Source organism: Panicum virgatum, chromosome 2K (genome assembly GCF_016808335.1).
Source record: "Panicum virgatum strain AP13 chromosome 2K, P.virgatum_v5, whole genome shotgun sequence".
Taxonomy (NCBI): domain Eukaryota; kingdom Viridiplantae; phylum Streptophyta; class Magnoliopsida; order Poales; family Poaceae; genus Panicum; species Panicum virgatum.
In genome coordinates this window covers 57,248,883-57,270,167 of record NC_053137.1, presented here as the reverse complement: position 1 = coordinate 57,270,167, position 21,285 = coordinate 57,248,883, and the positions used below count along the sequence as shown (strand labels likewise).

Here is a 21,285-nt window from a genome sequence, read left to right as displayed (position 1 = left end):
GGCAGGGAACGGCAGCGAGGCGGGCGTGGCCGACGACGCCGAGTGAGGCGGGGAACATCGGCGAGGTGGGGCGCGGCCGACGATGCCGAGGCGGGAAGCGGCGGTGAGGCGGGGCGCTACTGTGCCCATCGGCAGTTGAGACAAGGCGGGCCGGCGCCGACGACCTCCTTGCCGGTGACCCCAATCTCTCCGCGCTGCGCCGGCTCCTCTACCGGCTCAGAACCCTCTCGTGCTCCGTTGACCTGTGCGGTACTGGGGAGGAGGGTAGCGGGGTGAATGGGTCCCTGCGCGCGCGGTGCCGCCAGTCCGGAGCGCGGAGGGGGATCAAGCGGGTGGCCGGCGCCGTCGCCGGGGAGATCCAGGCGTGGATCGACTGCGAGACCATCACACGCCTCGTGGCCGCGCTGCGGCAGCCCGATGGCGGCGGGGCGGGCGCCGCCCGCGCGCTCCTCGGAGAGCTCGAGGCGCGACTGCTGTCCGTCGGTCGGTTCGAGCCGCCGGCGCGGTAGGGAGCGGGTCGAGCGGGTCTGTTGTGGTGAGCGGGCCACGACGGGCTGCGTCCAAGCCGGAGCGGTGGGGAGCTGGGCGCGGCGAGGAGGAGCCGGCAGTGAGCAGCGGTGGCGGGAGGAGCCGGCGGCGAGCAGCGGTGGCGTGGAGCGGGCGGTTTTGCATATACTGTTGGAGAAGAACAGTTTTGGGTACTCGACCTTTTCGTTGCTCGCGACCCATACCAGCAAATGGGTCTGGTATTTGGGTTTCCACTGTTGGAGATAGTCTTACTCACCCGAGCTTAAGTCTTCAACTCGTTTTTTCCGAGATCTCCAAGCTCTGCTTTTGAAAGGGGCGCAGGCTCCCAGTCCAACAAAACGCGCCTAAGGGTGTGTTGGTGAAAAGTTTAGGTTTTAATACTATAGCATATTTCGTTGTTATTTGATAAATAATATTTAATTATGAACTAATTAGGCTTAAAAGATTCATTACGTGCTAATCAATTAGACTGCATAATTAGTTATTTTTCAACTCCATTTAATATTCCATGCATTCGATGTGACGAGTAATGTAGAATTTTTTTGAAAACTAAACAGTGCCTAAAGTTTATCATTATGTTCGTTCAAAAATAAAGTTTATCATTCTAAAGTCATACAAAAAAAAGTTTATCATTCTCCGGTGCGAGAACTTTCGAAGAATGTCCATGACGCCATAAAGAAATGCGCACGTGCCTAGCGCTACACACCCTCGCGGACATGCGGGCCCGGTCTGCTCCCACACCAGCCCGTCTCCAGCCAGCCCGGCCGCACCGAGGGCACCGAGCGCCAAGCCGCCAACCACCCCCCACCACACGGAAGACGGAAATTCCCCACGCGCAGCGGCGCAGGTGTTGCCTTCGCTTGGCGTCCGTCCGCCGAAACCAAAGTCGCCGCCCTCTTCTCCCCCTCCGCCCGTCCGCCGTCACCTCCCCTCCACCTCTCCACCCGCCGTTTGACCCCATCCCCTGCTCACTTTCCCCTTCCGTTCCCCTCCCCCGCCTGCTCCTCCGCCAGCCGCCCCGTCCTAGGTTTATCGCGTTCCCCAGAATCCAACCGCCTTCTTCCGGGCCGCCCGGTGGCCGCACGCCGCGGGCCCTCGCATGGTGGCCCCCGTGACGGCGTGAGGGGCTGCGCGCGCTCGTGGTGTGCATCGGGGAGATAGAGAGATAGATAGATGAGGCCCTCGGCCGCTGCCGGCCGCAGCGGCGCCGTGATGAGGGCCGCTGCTGTGGGGCTCGTGCTGGTCGGCGTCGCCCTGGCCCCGCCGCTGGCCGCGGCGTTGCGGCCGCTCCGGGAACGTGTCGCGTCCGCTGGAGCCGCGGCCTCCGCCGGTTCGTGGGGCGATGAGGTGAGTTTGATGCTGCTGTACTCGGATTGGTGTGTAAGAGCTATTTCCCCCATTTTTTGTGGGGGCGGGGGGCTTGGTGAATTGGGAGCTTAGGGTTGTTCAATCGGAGCGGACGAGATGGGAAAGTTAGTTTTGACTTAATTTGGTGGTGTCTGGTGCCATTTCGTCGACTTACACTGGACTATTCCCTTGACCTTAGGTTGGATGGTTATCAATAGGAATCGGCTGGGAATCATCTTAGGGTTATCTAATCTAAATAGTCATTTGAACTGGGTATGCTTTGCGTTCAAAATCGACTGTGAGAATTGATTTAAGCGCTTGTTAGAGTTTAGGGAGTTGGGAGTACTAAAGTGTGCGAGACATTTCTTCTCTTAAATGATGAGTAGGAGTTAGTTCAATGTCAGCTTTGATTGGTTGCCTTCTGTTTGTTGTGGGTGGGAAATTAGCTGATTGTAGGCCTTAGGTTTCTAGTAGCATCTGTTACTACTGGTATGCGTGCGACTTAGCTTGTTTCTTGTGATACATATGTTTGTGCAGCACGCCTTCTTCAAAAGGGATGAAAATGATATAGGCCCCTATTCATGGAATATTACGGGAACGTATAAAGGTAACTTCTGTTCTGTTCATAGTTTTGTGATGGTTATGCAATACTTGTGTTTATTTGATTCCCTTTCTCTTAAAATTTTCTCACTACTTAATATGAATAATTTTGTATTTCCACTGCATAAATTAGGATGATTACTTCCAGAAATTAGACATGCTATGTTGGCTGGTACACAAATACAACAGCAACAACAAAATCATTAATCCCAAGTGTCGTGGTGTGGCAAACCACAGCCGGGTGGCGGAATGCACCCGCCTAAGCCCAGAGGGCGAGTACTCGGGGGTTAGCTAGCGACCAGTTCGATCTCGCTCAAGAACACGATGAACACCAAGGGTTTAGAGTGGTTCGGGCCACCGGAGCGTAATACCCTACGTCCACTATGTGTTGTATTGCCTTGCCTCGAGAGAGTCTGCGAGAGCTTGGGTCAGCCTGAGTGTGTGATCTAGAGAGCTTGTAGTGTACAGCGAGCACCTCCCTTTTATATCTCAAGGGGACGCGCACATGGCCGTTGGGTCCCCGACAGGTGGGCCCAACTGGTGCGGTATAGAATAATGTACTATTCATACATTATGGCGTCGCAGGTGAAGGAGATCTCTCTCCTGGATTCCCTTGCCTGCTCCTGGAGTTCCCCGTTCAGCATGTCCAGGCGCTGTCTTGTCGGAACGGCGCCAGGCATAGCTAGCGGCGTCGCCTGCCACGTAGCTGGACGGCCGTGTAGCTTGCGGCGTAGGCGGCATGATGGAAAAGTGCCGTGCCGTCGTTTCCAATTAATGCAGCAGTCGGGCTCTGCGTGGGTGCGGCGTAGGCGGCTACACTGTGTACCTTGGTAATACGCGGTGCACAGTGAGGTCTGGCAAAGGCTGCCCCGCGTGCCGCGGTGGCGAGTCTTCCAGCGGAAGGTGCGCGCACGAGCCCGCGTCCGTGCCTCCGAGACACGTGGCGGGCCCGGACCTCCCGGCGGTATGTTGGTTCTACCGCGTGGGAGGTCCAGACCGACGCGGGAGGTCTCGAACCCCTATGGGGGGTCCGGGGCCTCGGCTGTCAGCTCGGAGCTTCCCTTCCTCAGGGACACGTGGTGTCTCTGGACCTGTCCCCAAGCGGGGAACGGGCCCGGGGCCGTTGGCCTGGTGAGGTAAGAGCCTGACCCGTGGGGCCTGGCTGCTCCATCCTTTGGGAGTAGTTACGGATAACTACGCGGGTTCTGCCCTGTTGCAGTAGGAGTGGGTATCCCTGCTACAGGGTACCGACACCAAGTAAGTAGGATAGAGATGAAATCTAACAAGGGTCACCAAAAGAATTGTCTGGTATTAGTATAGAAGGCATAGGAGCATATCCCTTGATTCCTCGAGTTGGTGACATTGTAGTCTTCCAAATTTTAGGACCTGTGATATATTTTACATTGCAGATTTTATCAAGAAATCAAAATATTTTTATTTTTTTAGGCTATTCGATGCAATCAAGTGGCATTAAATACTATTTTAGTAGCATTACCATGCGTTTTCGAAACTGTGGCATCTCCTTATTCTTCTATTGCTACTTTCTCCCCTAGCTGTTTAATAGACTTTCTTGTGTCTAATGTGTAATCAGATATATATATTACATGATCCAGTGTTACGTGCACTGTCTTGTTTAACATAGTTTTGAAATAGTCCAATAACTCAATAAAATGCGGCCAATGTTCCAACCTTGAATTTACCCTGTCCTTGCTTACCTATATGTTGTTTACTACTGTTAGCTTGTCAGTATTACTTCAATTTGTGTAATAACATCACCACTTTATGGCTTAGGGAGCTGGGCCTTTGCTGGTGCCACAAATGGTTCATCTAGGTTTCTTGAGTTTGTGAAATCTAAAGGTGATTCGGTTCTGGAATTGTTGAGCACTCCAACAAAGATAAGCGGGGTGCACTATGTTCAGGTAATTGAGCTCCTTACATTTTTTTGTCATTCTAGTTAAGCCCACAGGAAAGAAATTAGGCTTTTGTTTCATGTCCAACCTGAGTTAACTATAACCAAGAATGCTACCGCAAGCCTGGTCTTTTGAATGTAGAAGTTACTCCTGTTTAGGTGGAGTAAATAAAATGGTACTTTTTTAAGTGTGTCATGGATGTTACGGTAGCTTGATCCTTTTCCTCGGCATGCTCTACTCTACTGATTACTTTCCTTACCATGGGGCTGTCAGGGATCAATTACATTCCATGATGTCATTGACAATGCCCATGATCATGGAGTGGCTCAAATAAGGTTGGAAGGAGTGTACATATGGCCTTTTAGACAACTTCGGATGGTAGCAAACAGGTACCTGTTTATTTTCTCTCTGTAACTGATGGGATTTTTGTATTTCGTTCTCCCTCGGAAAGTTTCTTGTTGCCAAATGAACTATTGTAACTGTATTTGTCCTTTTTCAGTGGTGCAGATGGTGAGCCACTTCAAGAAGAGGATTACTTTTTGTCAAATCCATACCATTTGGTATGCTCATGAATTGGACTTATTTTGTTGTTCATTACTATTACATGGGTATTATTTAATCATGTATCATATATAACTATATTTTACTTCCTGAGCTTTCACAACCTTCTCTATGTGCATATGTCCTTGTACCCAGAAGATCACTTACAATTAATGAACATGCTTATAGAATATACTTTTATCTGGTTGATTTGTAACAGCTGCGAATTTTCTCCTCTCAAGTATTCCAAGAATCTTCTGAAGATAAGAACCGAAGGAAGAATTGTAAGTTTCAAATTGCACACTCAGTACTATGTATCACTCTGCTGCAAATTTTTATGTGTGCTATTTCTTCCTTATCAGCTCTCACATATGACATGGAGAAACACTGTAACACAGAAATAGCTGCTAAGGTGGTTCGCTTGTCATCTAACCCAAATGGTAAATAATTTCTTTACTTTATTGTTAAATTCATTCTTCCACTGTCAGTTCATCGCTTCATCATAATTCACATGTGGCAATACTAAGCTTTTGGTTGGTAATTTCTTCACTTCCAGTTAAAGCTAAAATAGTGACTGCTTTTACATTTTTTTTAACTAGATGGAGAGCATGAGAAGTACCGGTTGGAGGGTTTGATGGAGAGTCCAGCCGTCGATGATGATGGAGAGTGCTTCTCACCTATCTTACTAAATGCGACTTCTTTGAATGTTGAAGTCTATTACAACAAAGCAGTCAACTACACACTGATGGTCACTTTTGTATCCTCCGGCTGCTTCTTTCCTTTTTTTTTGATTTTATCTTTATTGTATTTTCCCAGTCTCTGAATTCCTTAACTAGGGTATGATAGATCTCTTTCCTTCAAGTTTTGCTGTTGATTAGACAAATGGAGCATAGCAACACTCAATCCGTGAGCATTTTTTTTCTGAAGCATATAGTAAAAACAAAACTGCTTGCAGTACACAACTTTTAAGCTCATTTGCTTGAGTTGCTTATGTATTGCCTACAGGGAGCTGCTAAGGTTTCTATTTTAATGATTGGCCAACAAGCTATCATGGATGCATATCTCTGTCTGCTCCATCTGACTGCTGGGATATTGGTTGGTGAGTCTTATGACTTGAATAATTTATTTTTTTTTCTGGCTGTGTTTCTCTGTTGCTTCTGTCTTTTTTATTGTAAAACTAAAATGACCTTGTAGGATTTCATTTGACTAAGGATTTGTGAACTGTATTTGGTTATATTTTCTGTAAATTTAGCTCCCTTTTGTTCATTTTGTGCTCAATCAATGGAAAATTTAAGAGAACTATGAACTAAAGATAAAGACAGGTTAATGATAATGCCTAGTAGAGATTGTGCAAAGTTAATCAGATAATATCTTGTTGAGACATTATTGTTGGAATGAAAATCGATCTCTCTCGGGGGATCTGTCCCCACAGTTCTTGGTCAAAAGAAAAAAAAGGCATGCTGAAACTCATATCCAACAGGCAACAGCTCTGTGGTAATGATTGTGCGATTAAAAAAGTTAGCCTGCAATAGTGTTTTAAAGGCGGTAAGGCGAGGCAAGACTAGCTGGTTATGCCTGGACGCCTGGGTGGCGCCTAGGCAACAAGGAGACGCCTAGGCAACAAGGCGGCAATGTAACCCAGGGCGAGCTGGGTCCACCTGGACGCCTAGTTGAAACATGCCTGCATTGCAATTAATCATAATATTAACTATTGGCCTGCTTAACTTGTATCGCCACTTCTGCATGAGGTTATAGTTGACTTAGCCTTTAAAACACGGGCCTGCATTGCAATTAATCATAATATTAACTATTGGCCTGCTTAACTTGTAATGTCACTTCTGCATGAGGTTATAGTTGACTTATATTACCATTTTATCCTGTGGATTTTTAAAATTTTGTTTTAGCTTACATTCTTCTTACATGTAACTTTCTACAGAGTCACTGTTTAACGCCTTCGCAACGGCTGCATTCTTCAAATTTGTTGTATTTTCTATTTTTGAAATGAGGTACCTTCTTGCCATATGGAAAGCAAGTAGGCCTTTAAACAGTGGAGAAGGTTGGGAGATAATGAGGCGAGAACTATCTGTTCTTTACAGCCGCTTTTGTAAGTACTAACTTCACTCATTGGATCTGTTTCTCACAAAGAATCATGGCAGTAGGTCAATTAATTCGAATCAACTTAGTTTGCACAAGTGCATTAGAATGCTTTCCATATATTTGTTGCTATTAGAACTTACATGTGCAATCAATCCAGGGTGTGAGAAGTATATAGAATAAAAATACTTGAACAATACTGACCCTTTTAGCTGGTTCTTGTCTACAACATATCTGTGGTATCCCATTTACCTGCTGCCTGAAAATGGCAAGCGAAATGCTACCCATGTGTAAGTCGGTAGGCAAAGTACCTGATGTTTGCTATCAGTTAAAGCCTGGATATTCTGTCAGAGCCATTGGAGTTATCATTTCCTTTGTTAATTTGAAACAACATATAGTGTCAATATTCTATACTCGTCTTATTCAAAAAAAATTATAGGTCGTTTGACTTTTTTAACCTCAAGTTTGACCACTCGTCTTATTCAAAAAAATTATGCAAATATAGTCAAATTTAAGTCATTCTTAAAGAACTTGTATTGATAAAGCAAGCCAAAACAGAAGTGATGTTTTGCACAAATTTTTGAATAAGACGAGTGGTCAAACTTAGAGTTAAAAAAGTCAAATGACCTATAATTTGGAACGGAGGGACCTAGTTTGCATTTTCTGCATACTTCAAGTATTTATTTTTTCACCAACTATAAGCTATTCTTTAATTTGATTTGTGTTCTGCAGATGGTATTCTTTTGGGAGGAATCCTTCTAATGTATGAGCTGCACAATTTCTTACGCCCACTTCTTCTCCTGATGTACTCCTTTTGGGTACCCCAAATTGTTACAAATGTCATCAAGGATACAAGAAAACCTCTGCACCCACAGTATATTTTAGGCATGACAGTTACCCGCCTCGCTATTCCACTGTATATATTTGGTTGCCCTAGTAACTTCATGCGCATTGAGCCTGACAAGAAATGGTGCATAGCTGTTACGGCATTCATGGGTATCCAAGCAGCAGTGCTTTTGCTTCAGCACTATCTTGGTTCTCGCTGCTTTATTCCTCGCCAGGTAATAGATATGCCATGTTACCATGACACATGTATTCTAATCTGTTTCATCCCAGATGTATTTTAGTTGGCATTTTTAGCTAATTTCTTTCCTTCAGAAGATGTTTTAGTTGCCACTCTTTATGTTGCACTGTTAAGCTGTTCATTATAAGATACTCAGCATGTTTTATTAGTATCAGTTTTTAGTGATTAATCTGTTGTGTTCACTTTCTACTCTTTTTCAGATCCTGCCTGAGAAATACTGCTACCACAGGAAGGTTGAGGATAGCACGAATCAGCCCATTGATTGTGTTATTTGCATGACTACAATCGATCTTACCCAAAGAACAAGTGAATACATGGTAATTGTGCAATATTTCTGGCATTTGACTTTGCAGACAGCTATTACAGGGCACTAACTGCCCTCCCTCCTGTGCAGGTGGCACCTTGTGAGCATATATTCCACTCAGGCTGTTTACAACGATGGATGGACATCAAGATGGAGTGCCCAACTTGCAGGCGTTCCCTACCACCAGCTTAGATGAGGGCTTTGTACCAGAGTTAACAAGAAGTAGGTAGCTCAGCCTATACAAGGTATTATGTCATCATGTACCTTTTCCCAGAAAATCTAGTTTCCGTGTCCTTAATTTTGATCGTATTTGTTTATGTTTACAGGTGGAAACTGAGGTACAAAAAGGCAAGGCTGCAACTGCATGAAAGCAATCGACATAACTGTAGAGAAGTTTTATGCTATTGATTTTAAGTGGTCTTGTGTTGTACAAACTATTGTATCAAGCGCCCCACGGAGAAATCGTTCTCAGCTGCCCTTGCGGTTTTCTCTGTCGTATGCCTTTGCCTGCTACAAGTATTTCAGTCCTGCATTTTGGTTTGAGCGTTGTACAAAAGGGTGTTGACAATTTGAAAGAGTTCCAGATGTGATGCATTCTTCACTGTTACTACCTTGCTGGATGTGGCTGATACATTCACCCTTCTGACCATGGCGAATGTTGTACGTCCGGTCCTGACATTTCCTGGTTCGAGATGTGCGAGGTGAAGGGCAGTTCAGCATCTGGTTGGTTGGTTGGTTGAATGGGAAATTGAAGCGGAATGTTTCGTTTACGAAGTACGATCCTGCGAACCTTGTGTTTGCTCGTTTGCAGCCGCCTGGAGGCCCTAACGCAGTAACGCATCTCGTTATTACCTACCTTGCTGGCTTTTCCCCTCCCACGTCTCGTTATTAACGACATCGGTGAAATGCCTTCGTTCTAATGGGTGGCTAGGTCATTTCCATGCCGCAGTGGGCCTCAGAAGATGAGGGATCCGAGAGCGCCAGGCGCAGATTTCCGGAGGCACACGAGAGACGGCACGAGTTTTTTTTTTTTTGAAGTGGAGACGATACGAGATTTCGGCGGAGTCCAAACTGTGCCCCCCCCCCCCCCCCCCCCATTTCGGCGGCCTGTGTGACTGTCCGTCGTGAAGTTGTGAGGCGCACGACACTGCACGACCCGGCTTCCGATTCGAGCGCGCATAACTCGCCGCAACGGCCGGCTGTTGGGGCCGCGCACATGCCGGCGCCATTGGCGGCCCGGCACAGCTAACCACCCGCGACCGCGGGCGACGCCGGTCGGTGCTGGTCCCTCGCCGCGCAGCCGCAAGCGGGAGCCGGGAGCGGAGCTGGGGGGCCGGGAGGACGACGCGGTTTCCCTCCGAGCTCAGGCGCTCGTCTCGTCAGCTCCGCCCGCCGTGCTCGTTCTCGAGGGTGGGCATAATTAACCGGAACCGAATCAAAATAACCGAAACCGAAATAATCGGTTCCCTATTCGGTTCCAAAAAATGTGAAACCGAAATAACTGAAAAAATTTAGTTTCTACCCTCGGGTAACCGAATTAACCGAAAGAACCGAATTACATAAACTTTGCATTTTGTAAGAGTATATTTAGTTTACATGTGATGTATCATACTTCAATTGCTATGTATTTCTCTTACTATATTATTATTGTTCCCTTCTCAATTACTATTCTCTAAAATAGAGGAAGTATTGTTTAAATTTGTTATAGAACATGTATATTTTTCTTGTTATCTTAGCTTTCGGTATAAAAATTCGGTTAGTTCGGTTAGAACCGAAACCGAATCAAACTAATCGAGAACCGAAATATTTAGTTCCAGAAATTTTTTGAAACCAATCGGTTCCTATTTTTTAGGAACCGAATTTCTTTAAAAATTGAGGAACCGAACCCAAGAACCGAATGGCCACCGCTGGTTCTCGTTCGGGCTTGTGCTGCGGCCTGCGGCGCCCTCGCACGTGATGTGGTCCCCGTTGCCGCTCCCGATCCGTCAGCTCAGCCCCACCCCAGCTCTTGCAAGGTTGTCCCCGCCGTCCTCTGTTGGCAGGTGACCCACCAAAAACAGCTTTGGCAGCTTCGGCGTCCGGCTAGATTCGGGCATTTCTTTTAGTAAAAAATGCAAAAGGGCTTACTTAAAAAAATGTAAATGGGGTTTTACTATACGGAGCAAAAAATTTCTGTAAAAGATGATCAACAAATCCGGGTTGTGTTCACTTCCTCAAACTCCTCCAAATTTTCCAAACTTTCCATCACATCAAAATCACATCAAAACATTAAATATATCAAATAACTCATGCATAGAGTACTAAATGTAAATAAATAAAAAAATTAATTGCATAATTTTGATGTATGTTGCGAGATGAATCTTTTGAGCATACTTAGCCTATATAGGACAATATTTACCACAAATAAACGAAAAATGCTACATTGTGCTACAATATCCGATGCGACCTTTTCTATTATATTTTCGCGGATCTAAACACAGCCCCGATCGAACTCCATGGAAAAATTAGGGTCTAACTTGAATCCTGAGCCATGCCCTCGCACTTCCGTTGTCCGTAGCATCTTGCCTATTTTTCTATTTTTAAAATTCTAGATTAGACATTCATTCTCACACCGTGGAGAATCTGTGCAATTCTTTTCAAATCCTCGGGGTGGTGGCTCGTGAGTCATCATCAAAATCCAGGAACAATGTAGCTGCTCCACTAGAATCCCTGCGCGGCTGTGCGCATGTGCCCAAGCTAAATAAAAGGGAGAAAAAAATATAGTGACCGCGTCAACTCTTCTCCACTGTCGCCATTATTACTGTGATAAAAGCAACAATACTCCGTCTAACCGCCGTTCCTCTGCTCTCAAATCCACACACTCGTCTCCGGTGGAGAGAAACAGGAGCAAGGCGCGGCTGAAAAAACCCACGGGAATTTCTCTCGATTTGTTCGTGCAAATTTCAGCGTGCTCTAAAGGAAAAATCTCATCTGCTCCAAAGGCAAAGGAAAAAGCGAGAGAGAGAGAGAGAGAGAGAGAGAGAGAGAGAAGAGGAGAGGGGACGGAGGCGCAATGCGGCAGAGATCTCCTGCTGTGCTGCAGCTGCGTCTGTGGCTGCTGGCCGTCTCCGTGTGGCCGGTTTTTCTTGGTGTTCTTGCGGCTGATCTTAGCAAAGGTGAGCTTTCTTGCTCCTTGCTTCCACCTAGCTTGAGATTTTGTTCCCCTGTTGAAATCTTGCTAAATGCGGCATAGTGGCTGCCAAGTTCTTTCATTTATGGCTGTGCTGATGTATTTCATCCGTAGCGAAATCTAGAACTTTCCAGTCAATTTTTGTGTTTATTTTGCTTTCTTCTTTCTTCTTATCTCGAAATCCTGCAGTGCTAGATTCCTCCAATTCCAAGCATGAGAAAGGAAAAAGTTTTCCCCAATTGTTCTGTTTTGGTCTACTGTTGAAATCTAATAAGTTGTTGTTTGGTCCCAGCCCTGAAACTTTCCCAGAATATCCATCTATGTTTAGCTCTAGGTCCTTTTCTGTGCTGAGTATCACCTCTGCTTTCTTGCATTTTGAGCCGTTGACGAGATGAAGAACCGAATCTTATCCATTTTGAGGAACTTGATATTAGTTTTTGCCCTTTCTTGCCGACATGTGCATACATTTGCTAATTTTACCATCTTTAAGAATTAAGATAAAGCTTGCTCAAGCTAAGTAAATAGCAAGGGGGCATGTGAAGCTAAGTACGGATGAAGAAAAGCAAACCTGCAAACCCTTCCTTTCAGTTTACTAGGCATTCCTAATTCAAAGGAACAGCTTGCTCTGTTTATCTAATTCACACGGTACACCAGTTGCTTGGTTCAATTTCTCTGTCTTACGGTTTTAAATGAACGTTTATTTTCAGAACCATTTACCATCCGTATAAGCTGTGGAAGTTTTGATGATGTCCGAACGTCGCCTACAAACACATTGTGGTACAGAGATTTTGGTTATACCGGAGGCAGGTTTGCAAATGCCACTCGCCCAAGCTTTATCATCCCTCCGCTGAAAACGCTTCGTTATTTCCCACTATCTGATGGCCCTGAGAATTGCTACAACATCAACAACGTTCCCAATGGGCACTATCAAGTCAGGCTTTTCTTTAGCTTACTGGATAATCCTAGTCTTGACAGCGAGCCAATTTTCGATGTTTCTGTTGAGGGCACCCTATTCAGTTCTTTGCTTTTGGGCTGGAGCAGTGATGATGAAAAGACATTTGCAGAAGCTTTGGTTTTTGTTCAGGATTCTAGATTATCAGTTTGCTTCCACAGCACAGGTCATGGTGATCCATCTATTCTTTCTATTGAAGTTCTCCAAATTGATGATAATTCCTATAACTTCAGCCCTTCATGGGGAAAGGGGACAGTACTTAGAACAGCCAAAAGGTTGAAATGTGGCTCTGGGAAGCCTGCTTTTGATGAAGATCTGCATGGTATCAGCTGGGGTGGGGACAGATTCTGGTTAGGATTACAAACTTTATCATCCAGTTCTGATGATCAGTCTATATCAACTGAGAATGTTATAGCAGAGACATTGCTTGCTCCGAATTTTTACCCTCAAAGCCTATACCAATCAGCTATTGTGGGCACTGATAGGCAACCGAGCTTGTCCTTTGAAATGGATGTTACACCAAACAAGAACTATTCTGTATGGCTTCACTTTGCAGAGATTGATAATGGGGTAACTGCAGAAGAGCAAAGAGTATTTGATGTACTCATCAATGGAGACACTGCATTTAAGGATGTTGATATAATCCGGATGACAGGAGAGCCTTTTACTGCACTTGTTCTGAATAAAACTGTCGCTGTCAGTGGGACAACACTAAAAATCATCTTGCAACCTGTGAAAGGAACCCGTGCCATTATTAGTGCCATTGAGGTGTTTGAGGTAATACCAGCTGAAAAGAAGACCTTGCCTCAAGAAGGTGGTTGTTTAATACCCTCCAAACTCAATTGCCTGTTGTTTCTAGCACTACAAAACTTAATAGTGATTGTTTCAAGTCTTCTATTCGGAATCTTGCAGAGGATCATCGAACATTGAAAATTGGGAGGGTTAAAAAACCATTTGGATATACATAGATTTTATTGCACTTAATTAGTACCTTATTGTTAAAATGATAATCATGTATAAATCTTATTGTTTTCAATGACCTACAGTGAGTGCATTGCGCACATTGAAGGGTTCACTTGGTCTTCCTCTTCGATTTGGCTGGAATGGTGACCCCTGTGTTCCACAGCAGCATCCATGGAGTGGAGTTGACTGCCAGTTTGACAACACCAAAGGGAATTGGATTATTGATGGATTGTATGTCTCTAAATCATGCGGGTCCATGCCACAAGTATTGATATTTTTATGACTAGCTTGTTAGAAATCTTGTAACATATTCTATTTTTTATCATTTAAAAAAACATGAGAAAACCATGTTTTTTTTTATCATTTGGTGAACTGAGAAAACCTATTCACTACATTCCCTTTTAATATAACATCATGCGATGATGCTGTCATACAGATACTATCATCTTATTTAGTTGAAACAGAAAAGTTATATGTGTTAGATGTATTCTAGTAACTTCACATTATACAAAGGTGTATGCAAGATTAAACTGATTCCCGGACTTGATTGCCAAGCCTAACAGCGAACACTCTCACGGTGCAATTGGTTAGCCGAACACGCCAGAGAAGCGGTTTGCTGAGCCAGCCTGGGTTCGAGTCACGGCACAAGCTTCTTAAGATGAAAATCAGGGGGATGTCTCTCCCCCTGGTCGAGTTTTTTTATTGCCAAGCCTAACAAATAGAAAAAGCTCAACACCAAGAATAGACTGCAAAATTTGAGCAAACGAGCATACTAATCTTTAACTGAACGCCCAATTTTTCCTTGAGCTGGCACCGAGACACCCTACATATTGAGTCCTAAGGTATTTTTTAAGAGAACTTGAAGTATGAATTCTAGTGACTCCAGGCATTACAAATATTGGCACCTTTTTGTTGTATTATGTATTCAAAATACTGCCTTTATTATTTGCAATGTCAAACCATGTGACATCCTGCAGGACTGACCAGAGATCCTAGTTGATTTGAACAATTTAAGTTCTTCTAAAGGCTTGTTTAATCATTTGGATTTTCACGGTTTTTTCTAAGCTGTTGAATTGTCATATTTTAGAGGCTTAACCAGAACATTTTTATTTTCTATGTGCATTTTGCATCAACGATAACTGATATACATTTTGCTGCAAGTATTTAACACTGCTCCTTGAATATGCAGAGGTCTTGACAACCAAGGTTTAAGAGGGGTTATACCTGGTGACATATCTAAGCTGCAACATCTGCAAAGCATGTGAGTTTTTTTTTGTACAACACTGATATGAAGATATGACCACTTCAAAACATTCTTTGAAGCAACAATTTTTGCTATCTTTCAAGTATACTTCGTGCCTTCCATCGACATACTTTTTGTTAAATTGGTTGGTGGATGAAATACTATGGCATTGGACCCAAACATCATTGGTTTAGATTTTGGAAAACATAGCCGTCACACTTTGTGTCACAACTAAACGCTAAATGTTGTTACCATGTTCCTTACTGTCATCAGAATGTACTAGCATTTTTGTTTAATCTGACAGAAGTAACTGCATGTCTTGGTCAACAGAAACTTGAGCGGCAATAGCATAAAGGGGAACATTCCAACCTCTATTGGTACTATCTCTGCACTGCAAGTACTGTAAGTGCACTTCACTGCTGTGTAGTTTAGTGTCTGATATTTATGTTCTTTATTGGACTGCCTAAGCCATAATATGCCGTTGTGGCGACATGAAGAGTATGAAACTTTTGTTAATGATATTTTCATATTCATTGTGGTTCCAGCTGTTTGATGTATGAAGCCAATTGATCTTGTATAGGTGGTTGTAGGGCCAATTTATTTAGTGGCAGAAATATGCAGGACATTAGAAAAGATGATTTCAGTTAATACATCTTCCATCATCAATTTAGAATTGCCAGTGCCCCCTGTACTGTACTTCATGATTATTTATTTATTGTGACTTTCCAGGCTGCTTATTAGCTGCCAGCAGGCCTGGAATTCAGCTCATGTTACTGCCATTTTTTTTTGCATCTTGCAAGTTGTGTATTACAAGTAGAAAAGTAAATACTGTTTCAACTGGAATTCAGCTCATGTTGCTGCCATTTCCGATACCTTTTCTTTCAAATTTGCTCGAACAAAATAATTTTAGATCAAATAATTGATTTCTTATGAAACTGACTTTTGTAATTATCTTCACAGGGATCTGTCATACAATGAGCTTAATGGATCTATTCCAGATAGCCTTGGCCATCTGACATCGCTGCTGATACTGTGAGTGGATTAGTTATGCATGTTGCTCTGTTCTGGATTGGCATTTCAAATTTGTGATTTCCTTCCTCTAAATCTAAATTCTAAAAGAATTGTTCGTATGCAGGAATCTGAATGGCAATCGTCTGTCAGGAAGGGTTCCAGCCAATTTAGGAGGAAGGCCTCTGCACAGAGCTAGATTTAAGTAAGAAAGCATTCAATTTGAAATAAAATACCTACCCCTTTGCAAGTTTTCACTGTACATAATTGTGTACAAGCTGGCAAATTTTTCTCACGCATAACATCATTTGTACCATCTTATACACATACCTGAGTTATCATTTACTTAAATACGGATTGGTAAGGTAACTTGATAGTTCTGCAACAAAATTGCAGCTTCACCGACAATGCTGGACTGTGTGGAATTCCTGGGTTAGGAGAATGTGGCCCTCATCTATCCGTGGCTGCAAAAATCGGCATGGCTTTTGGGGTGCTTTTAGCTATTCTGTTTCTAGTTGTGTTTGCAGCGTGCTGGTGGAAAAGACGGCAGAACATTCTCCGCGCCCAAAAATTAGCTGCAGGTAAGAAATGTGGACCGTGATGTGACCTTAAAGCATGATCTACAAAGATTCAGGCTGTAATAAACCAACTTTACTGACATTCATTGCAGCAAGGGAAGCTCCTTACGCAAAATCAAGGACCCAGTTCACCCGGGATGTGCAAATGACAAAGCATCAGCGCCTGTCTGAAAGCTCTCGAAACAGCAACAATGAAAGCTCACCACATTTGCTTTCCTAGCTAGGTGACAGACAGAAACACTGCACCGGTGACTTGGTTTGGGTCCATTCTTCTGTTCTTATGCTTCCTCGCAAGTTTGAAAGACAATTGTACATACTAGCTAGGTCATGGATGGTGTATATACTAGTATCTTTTTTGCACTCCAAAACTTAGTCCAGGAGAGGTATCAGATGAGAGAAATTATCCACTTCATGTTATTTGCTGTTGCGACGACTACAAATGTTGAATTCTCCTCTATTGTTCAACCATGCTTATTGTCAGTTATGTACTGATTTGTTGGTCCGAAGTTCTGCAGAAACTGCTTTTATAAAGAGAAAGGCCTCTGGTGGGCCAAACCTGAATTTTCAGTTTTTGTTGAAGCATTTGTTGTTGTTGTTGTTCATGGTACCTACTGATAGATGGAATTATGCCAACATGATCAATAAGGCACATTGCTGCTGTATGAAATTGACATGCCTTCACAACATATATCTCTGTGGATCGACGGCAGAAATTATGCAGAACCAAACCGAAAACAGAGCATTGCTCCCAGTAGCATAATCCTTCCGAATACCTTACGAATTACACATCCATGATCTCCTCAGGATGTTTGCTTATTTTGGGTACCTCGTGGACGGAGCAACAGTTACCTTACTTTTTTTTCATATATAAAACCAGCTGGGCTGGCGTCGCCGTCCCCGCCGGAGGATTCACCGCGCGACGCCGGGGATGCTGACCCAGTGCAGGTGCAGGACGAGCTCGCCGGTCTCGGTGTTCCTGAGCTTGAGCACGATGTCCTGGGAGACCTTGCCGTCCTTCCACGTGATGTGGCTCTCGGTGGCGAAGCAGTTGTCCTTCTCCGGGTGGATCGTCTTCATCACCGTGCCGTCGGGGACGTCGCTCAGGTCCCGCTTGGCGATCTCCACGAAGTCCAGGATGCAGAACTCGGCGTCGCCCATGCTGTCGTCCTTGGTGAAGGTGTCATGGTCGAAGAGTTCCTGACGTACGGCAACCAAAGCGCCAAAGGCGAGGAGTTCGATCAACCTCTCATCAGGGGGTAGAATGGCGGCCTGAAGAAAGCTGACGGTTGTGCTGTATTCTATCTGTTCATGGAGATTATGGTGATTAACTTACAATCTTGACCGGGTGCATCATGTTTGTGATGGATAGGGTGAGCTCCTCGTTCCATTCCGGGTTGATTGTGTGATATTTTATACTTGACTTGACTTTCTGCGCAATACAAATGAAAACAAATGCCCACCACATAACATGTTAAAGGAGGACTAAGATGCAAAAGGTGGCAATGCAAGAGATGAGAGAAATAGTACAAAGGAAGAGTTAAAAAAGTTAAAGCTTTGGCGCTACGCTGCCGCCCATGTCGTGAGAGACGTCGTCCTCCCTGATGATTAACCCCCCCCCCCCCCCCCCAGCAGACTCTGATTCCAAACGAGCCCCTCTCACTTTTCCTGGCTTCCTTAGCTTCTTTTGTTGTGGTCATATGCATGCTACGAGGTGTGTAGGCGGAATAGCAAGATCGAGAGGGAGACGAATGAAGCTAGAGATCGACCGAGGGACAGCATCATCAGCATGGTCGGAATCGGCGGTTTACCTGCTGGCCGAGGCGGAGGACGACGTAGGGGTCGCTGCTCTGGGTGAGGGGGTCGCAGATGGCCAGGTGCACCCCTCGCACCACCCGCACCTTGAGCAGCCCGAGCAGGCACTCCATCGATCGATCTCCCTACCTCCCTCGATCTCTCTGGTCACGGGCTCACGGCAACAAGCTCCCAGCAGCTAAGGGCGGAGGAGAAGCTAGTCCGACCGCCAGCGGATCGGAGGAGGACGACAGGCGCGGCGGCAACACCGGAGGTAAAGCTAAACCCGGAGACGACAGCCAGGCACCAGGCTCGGTTTGGCCAGCGGGAGCTTGGGGAAGGAAGGCCCGGATGCAGAGGCTGGACGGCAAGGGCGGGGAGGGCGTGCCCGCGCATGCGTACATGCTGGGCCTCCCTCCCCAACCGTACGTCTCTACTCCGCTTCTACCAGGTCCATCCGTTTCCTGTGGCAAATCTTTCTTGGCAGTAGTACGAAGTAGTATAGTAGTAGCATCTGGAGAAGGCGCGACCTGCGGCACCTCGCCATCGCCAGTTGTTGACTGCCGGCTGATAAACTGATCGCCAGAAAAAAAAGAGACAAACTGATGTGGATCGAGTTCGTTGCTGTTGAAAATTAAATTTTCCTCTAGGAGACGACTGACACGTACTGATTATTTTTTAAAAAGGAAACGTACAGTTTAACTTAAGATGTCAACACAAACTATTAATAATTTCTAGTTTTATTTCACGATAATTGTAAAATAAATTCATATATGATAGTAGTACATACAGTTTAACAATTCGTAACCAACATGACACAAAGCGCTAAAGGTTTAACCATTAAGAATGCGATGGCCATGAGCGCTACTACAGGCGACTCTTAGCCACAGCGATTCCTACAGCCCTGGGCCCTGGGCTGCCGCTGACTTTGTTATCTGGCCCATCAGCAAATGCGGCCCTGCCCGTCTTCTTGTTCGTGCCCTCCCGCGCATGCAAACGCTCCGTTTCGGCGTCGGCGTTCACGGACGGCGCCCACCCGCTGATGAACTCGGCGACGCGGTCCATGAGCGCCACGGCGCTGGCGCAACCCGGCCGGTAGAGGTGGAACCCGTGGTCCTTGCCCTTGGACTCCAGGAGCGTCACCTCGCGGCGCCGCTCGCCGCGACGCAGCCATGCCGCGTACCGGCACCCGCGGTCCCGCGCCACGTCCTTCGCGGCGACGCCGACCAGCACGCGCCGGCACGGCAGCGACGCGACCTGCTCGGCCGGCGGGCTGATGCGAGGGTCGTCGTTGCCAGCAGCGCCGGCCGTCAGGAACGGCCAGAGGGTGTCCACGAACTCCGGCGAGAACACCGGCCCGTCGTGGCGGCCCGTTTCGGCCGGCAGCCGCTCGGTGCCCCAGAAGAAGGGCTGCAGGAGGACCATGCCCTCGATGCAGATGTCCTCACCGCCGGCGGCGACACGCGCCGCCACGCTGTGCACGATGTTCGCGCCGGCGCTCTCGCCGGCGAGGAACATGCGCGTGGGGTCGGCATGGAACGCGAGCCAAGGGTCGGAGCGGGTGGCCGCCCACCGGAGCGCCACCCACGCGTCCTCGTAGGCCGCGGGGATGGGGTGCTCCGGCGCCAGCCGGTACTCCACGGAGACGACGAGCGCTCCCGCGCGCGCCGAGAGGGAGGCGGCGTAGCGGTGGAACAGCTCGGAGAAGGCGCTCCCGGTGCAGAAGGCGCCGCCGTGGAAGTAGACGACGAGCGGGAGCCTCCTGCCCGTCGCGACCGCGTCGACGCTGAGGAAGAGGCGCGCCGACACGCCGGTGGCGGGGTCGATGACGACGTCCCTGGTTGCCACGCCGGTCGCCCCCGGGTCCTCGGAGGCCGGCACGAAGGCGTCGGGCACGAGCCGCTCGACGCGGCCGCATTTGTAGGTGCGCAGGAACGGGCCCATGTCATCGACGATCTCAGACTCAGCATTCCTAGTAGCTGGAGCACTACTCATGATTATTGTTTGCATGGCCATGGGCTGGGCGTCGGTCTAGCTAGCACTTGACTCTGCTCAAGCTAGCTTTACTTCCACCAACTTGGCTCGGCAGAAGTTTCTTATATAGGGCGTTCGTGTCATGTTACAACATGTGTCACGTTATTTTTTATTTGAACCTTACTGATCTCTACCAACAACCAACCATGCATGCCACGCTAGAATTAAAAAGAAGAAAAACCAACAGGCAATCAAGCGTGCCACGCTAGAGAATATCGTGCTAGGATTTTTTAGAAAAAAAAACGATATAACAACTGTGCATGCCACGCTGGTTTTTATTTAAAAAAGATTTGGAGTAAAATCCGGTAGATTTGTTACAGGGTAATCTCTTGCCATTCCAATTTATCTTTTTCTTTTAATAATAATAATAATAATTAAGGGTGAACTATTACCTCCTAGACTAGATCCACAGCGATTTCGTAATACCATAGCAAAGCTATATATACTTGTATGCAAATTGCCAATGTTTATTGACGCATGAGGAAAGTATGGTCGACGGAATAATCTTCTGAAACGTCACCGTACCAAAACCTAACAGCTAACACGGCATTGTATCCAGGGGCGGAGCCAGGAATTCTGAATTGGGGGGGGGGGGGGAGCGACTAAACCCGATCAACATAGTATATTGTATATACGAATATGATGAGTATATTTCATCAAATATTCGCTATGTATGTAGACCCAAAGCACATTTAAGTACACAAATGCATAATCCGATTCATAAAAACAATACATGAAAAAAAGGTTTAGTGACACTAACATTTTTCATTTGAGTCGAACTCTGCGTGACTTCATGTCCTAGAAGCCGTCAATAAGTGATTCGGTAGTGAACTTTATTGCAATCTCTTTCTCAATGTAGAGTATCAAGCAATCTCTTAGAAAGCCATCTCCCATTTTACTCCGAAGTCTTGTCTTAATCAGTTTCATTGCGGAGAATGCACGCTCTGTCGTTGCAGTTGTAACTGGTAGAGTTAGAACAAGCCGAATCAATCTGTCGTTGCACTTAGGTCTGCAGGCCGTAGGCGGGCATTGGGGAATTGGGGAGGCCGCCAGGCCGGAGGCGAGAGCGATCGCGAGATGCAGCAGAGATCGCTGGGAAGGGGAGGCGTCGCGAGTCGTGAGATGCAGCAGGGATCGGGA

At 46.1% G+C, this 21,285-nt stretch overlaps 4 protein-coding genes across 6 annotated transcripts; 2 read left to right on the top strand and 2 right to left on the bottom strand.

The window, feature by feature from the left end:
- Positions 1–1,337: 1,337 nt before the first annotated feature.
- LOC120688787 (transmembrane E3 ubiquitin-protein ligase FLY2-like) lies at positions 1,338–9,017 on the top strand. Of its 3 annotated transcripts, none has more exons than XM_039971165.1 (15): positions 1,338–1,875; positions 2,413–2,482; positions 4,267–4,394; positions 4,659–4,774; positions 4,885–4,945; positions 5,146–5,209; positions 5,288–5,365; positions 5,525–5,682; positions 5,772–5,831; positions 5,931–6,024; positions 6,862–7,029; positions 7,752–8,080; positions 8,304–8,420; positions 8,498–8,629; positions 8,734–9,017. In XM_039971165.1, the coding sequence occupies exons 1-14, from the start codon at positions 1,702–1,704 to the stop codon at positions 8,597–8,599; spliced, it is 1,719 nt and encodes a 572-aa protein (XP_039827099.1). In that variant the 5' UTR covers positions 1,338–1,701; the 3' UTR covers positions 8,600–8,629; positions 8,734–9,017. The 3 variants fall into 3 exon arrangements, 2 of the variants coding, with proteins under 2 accessions (XP_039827099.1, XP_039827104.1); XR_005681183.1 differs by having other exon boundaries at positions 1,350–1,875; positions 8,498–8,652; XM_039971170.1 differs by lacking the exon at positions 8,734–9,017 and having other exon boundaries at positions 1,376–1,875; positions 8,498–8,654.
- A 2,177-nt stretch (positions 9,018–11,194) lies between these two features.
- LOC120688767 (receptor-like protein 4) lies at positions 11,195–16,887 on the top strand. Its single transcript, XM_039971148.1, has 9 exons — positions 11,195–11,562; positions 12,284–13,342; positions 13,575–13,722; positions 14,681–14,752; positions 15,065–15,136; positions 15,695–15,766; positions 15,870–15,947; positions 16,139–16,323; positions 16,413–16,887. The coding sequence occupies exons 1-9, from the start codon at positions 11,460–11,462 to the stop codon at positions 16,538–16,540; spliced, it is 1,917 nt and encodes a 638-aa protein (XP_039827082.1). The 5' UTR covers positions 11,195–11,459; the 3' UTR covers positions 16,541–16,887.
- A 57-nt stretch (positions 16,888–16,944) lies between these two features.
- LOC120688778 (protein C2-DOMAIN ABA-RELATED 5-like) lies at positions 16,945–18,582 on the bottom strand. Its single transcript, XM_039971154.1, has 3 exons — positions 18,129–18,582; positions 17,654–17,749; positions 16,945–17,517 (listed from the first exon to the last, which is right to left on the bottom strand). The coding sequence occupies exons 1-3, from the start codon at positions 18,243–18,245 to the stop codon at positions 17,230–17,232; spliced, it is 501 nt and encodes a 166-aa protein (XP_039827088.1). The 5' UTR covers positions 18,246–18,582; the 3' UTR covers positions 16,945–17,229.
- Positions 18,583–18,978: 396 nt separating this feature from the next.
- LOC120695497 (probable carboxylesterase 2) lies at positions 18,979–20,127 on the bottom strand. Its single transcript, XM_039978730.1, has one exon. The coding sequence runs from the start codon at positions 20,125–20,127 to the stop codon at positions 18,979–18,981; it is 1,149 nt and encodes a 382-aa protein (XP_039834664.1).
- Positions 20,128–21,285: the final 1,158 nt, after the last annotated feature.

Excerpts from the sequence above, each read along its gene's own strand:
- LOC120688787 (XM_039971165.1), top strand. The coding sequence starts at position 1,702 with ATGAGGCCCTCGGCCGCTGCCGGCCGCAGCGGCGCCGTGATGAGGGCC. Across the intron at positions 2,483-4,266 it reads TATTACGGGAACGTATAAAG|GGAGCTGGGCCTTTGCTGGT; the intron begins GTAACTTCTGTT and ends TTTATGGCTTAG. Across the intron at positions 4,946-5,145 it reads TGTCAAATCCATACCATTTG|CTGCGAATTTTCTCCTCTCA; the intron begins GTATGCTCATGA and ends GATTTGTAACAG.
- LOC120688767 (XM_039971148.1), top strand. The coding sequence starts at position 11,460 with ATGCGGCAGAGATCTCCTGCTGTGCTGCAGCTGCGTCTGTGGCTGCTG. Across the intron at positions 14,753-15,064 it reads CTGCAACATCTGCAAAGCAT|AAACTTGAGCGGCAATAGCA; the intron begins GTGAGTTTTTTT and ends CTTGGTCAACAG. Across the intron at positions 15,137-15,694 it reads ATCTCTGCACTGCAAGTACT|GGATCTGTCATACAATGAGC; the intron begins GTAAGTGCACTT and ends TTATCTTCACAG.
- LOC120688778 (XM_039971154.1), bottom strand. The coding sequence starts at position 18,245 with ATGGAGTGCCTGCTCGGGCTGCTCAAGGTGCGGGTGGTGCGAGGGGTG. Across the intron at positions 17,750-18,128 it reads TCCTCCGCCTCGGCCAGCAG|AAAGTCAAGTCAAGTATAAA; the intron begins GTAAACCGCCGA and ends TGTATTGCGCAG. Across the intron at positions 17,518-17,653 it reads TGATGCACCCGGTCAAGATT|GAACTCTTCGACCATGACAC; the intron begins GTAAGTTAATCA and ends GCCGTACGTCAG.
- LOC120695497 (XM_039978730.1), bottom strand. The coding sequence starts at position 20,127 with ATGGCCATGCAAACAATAATCATGAGTAGTGCTCCAGCTACTAGGAAT.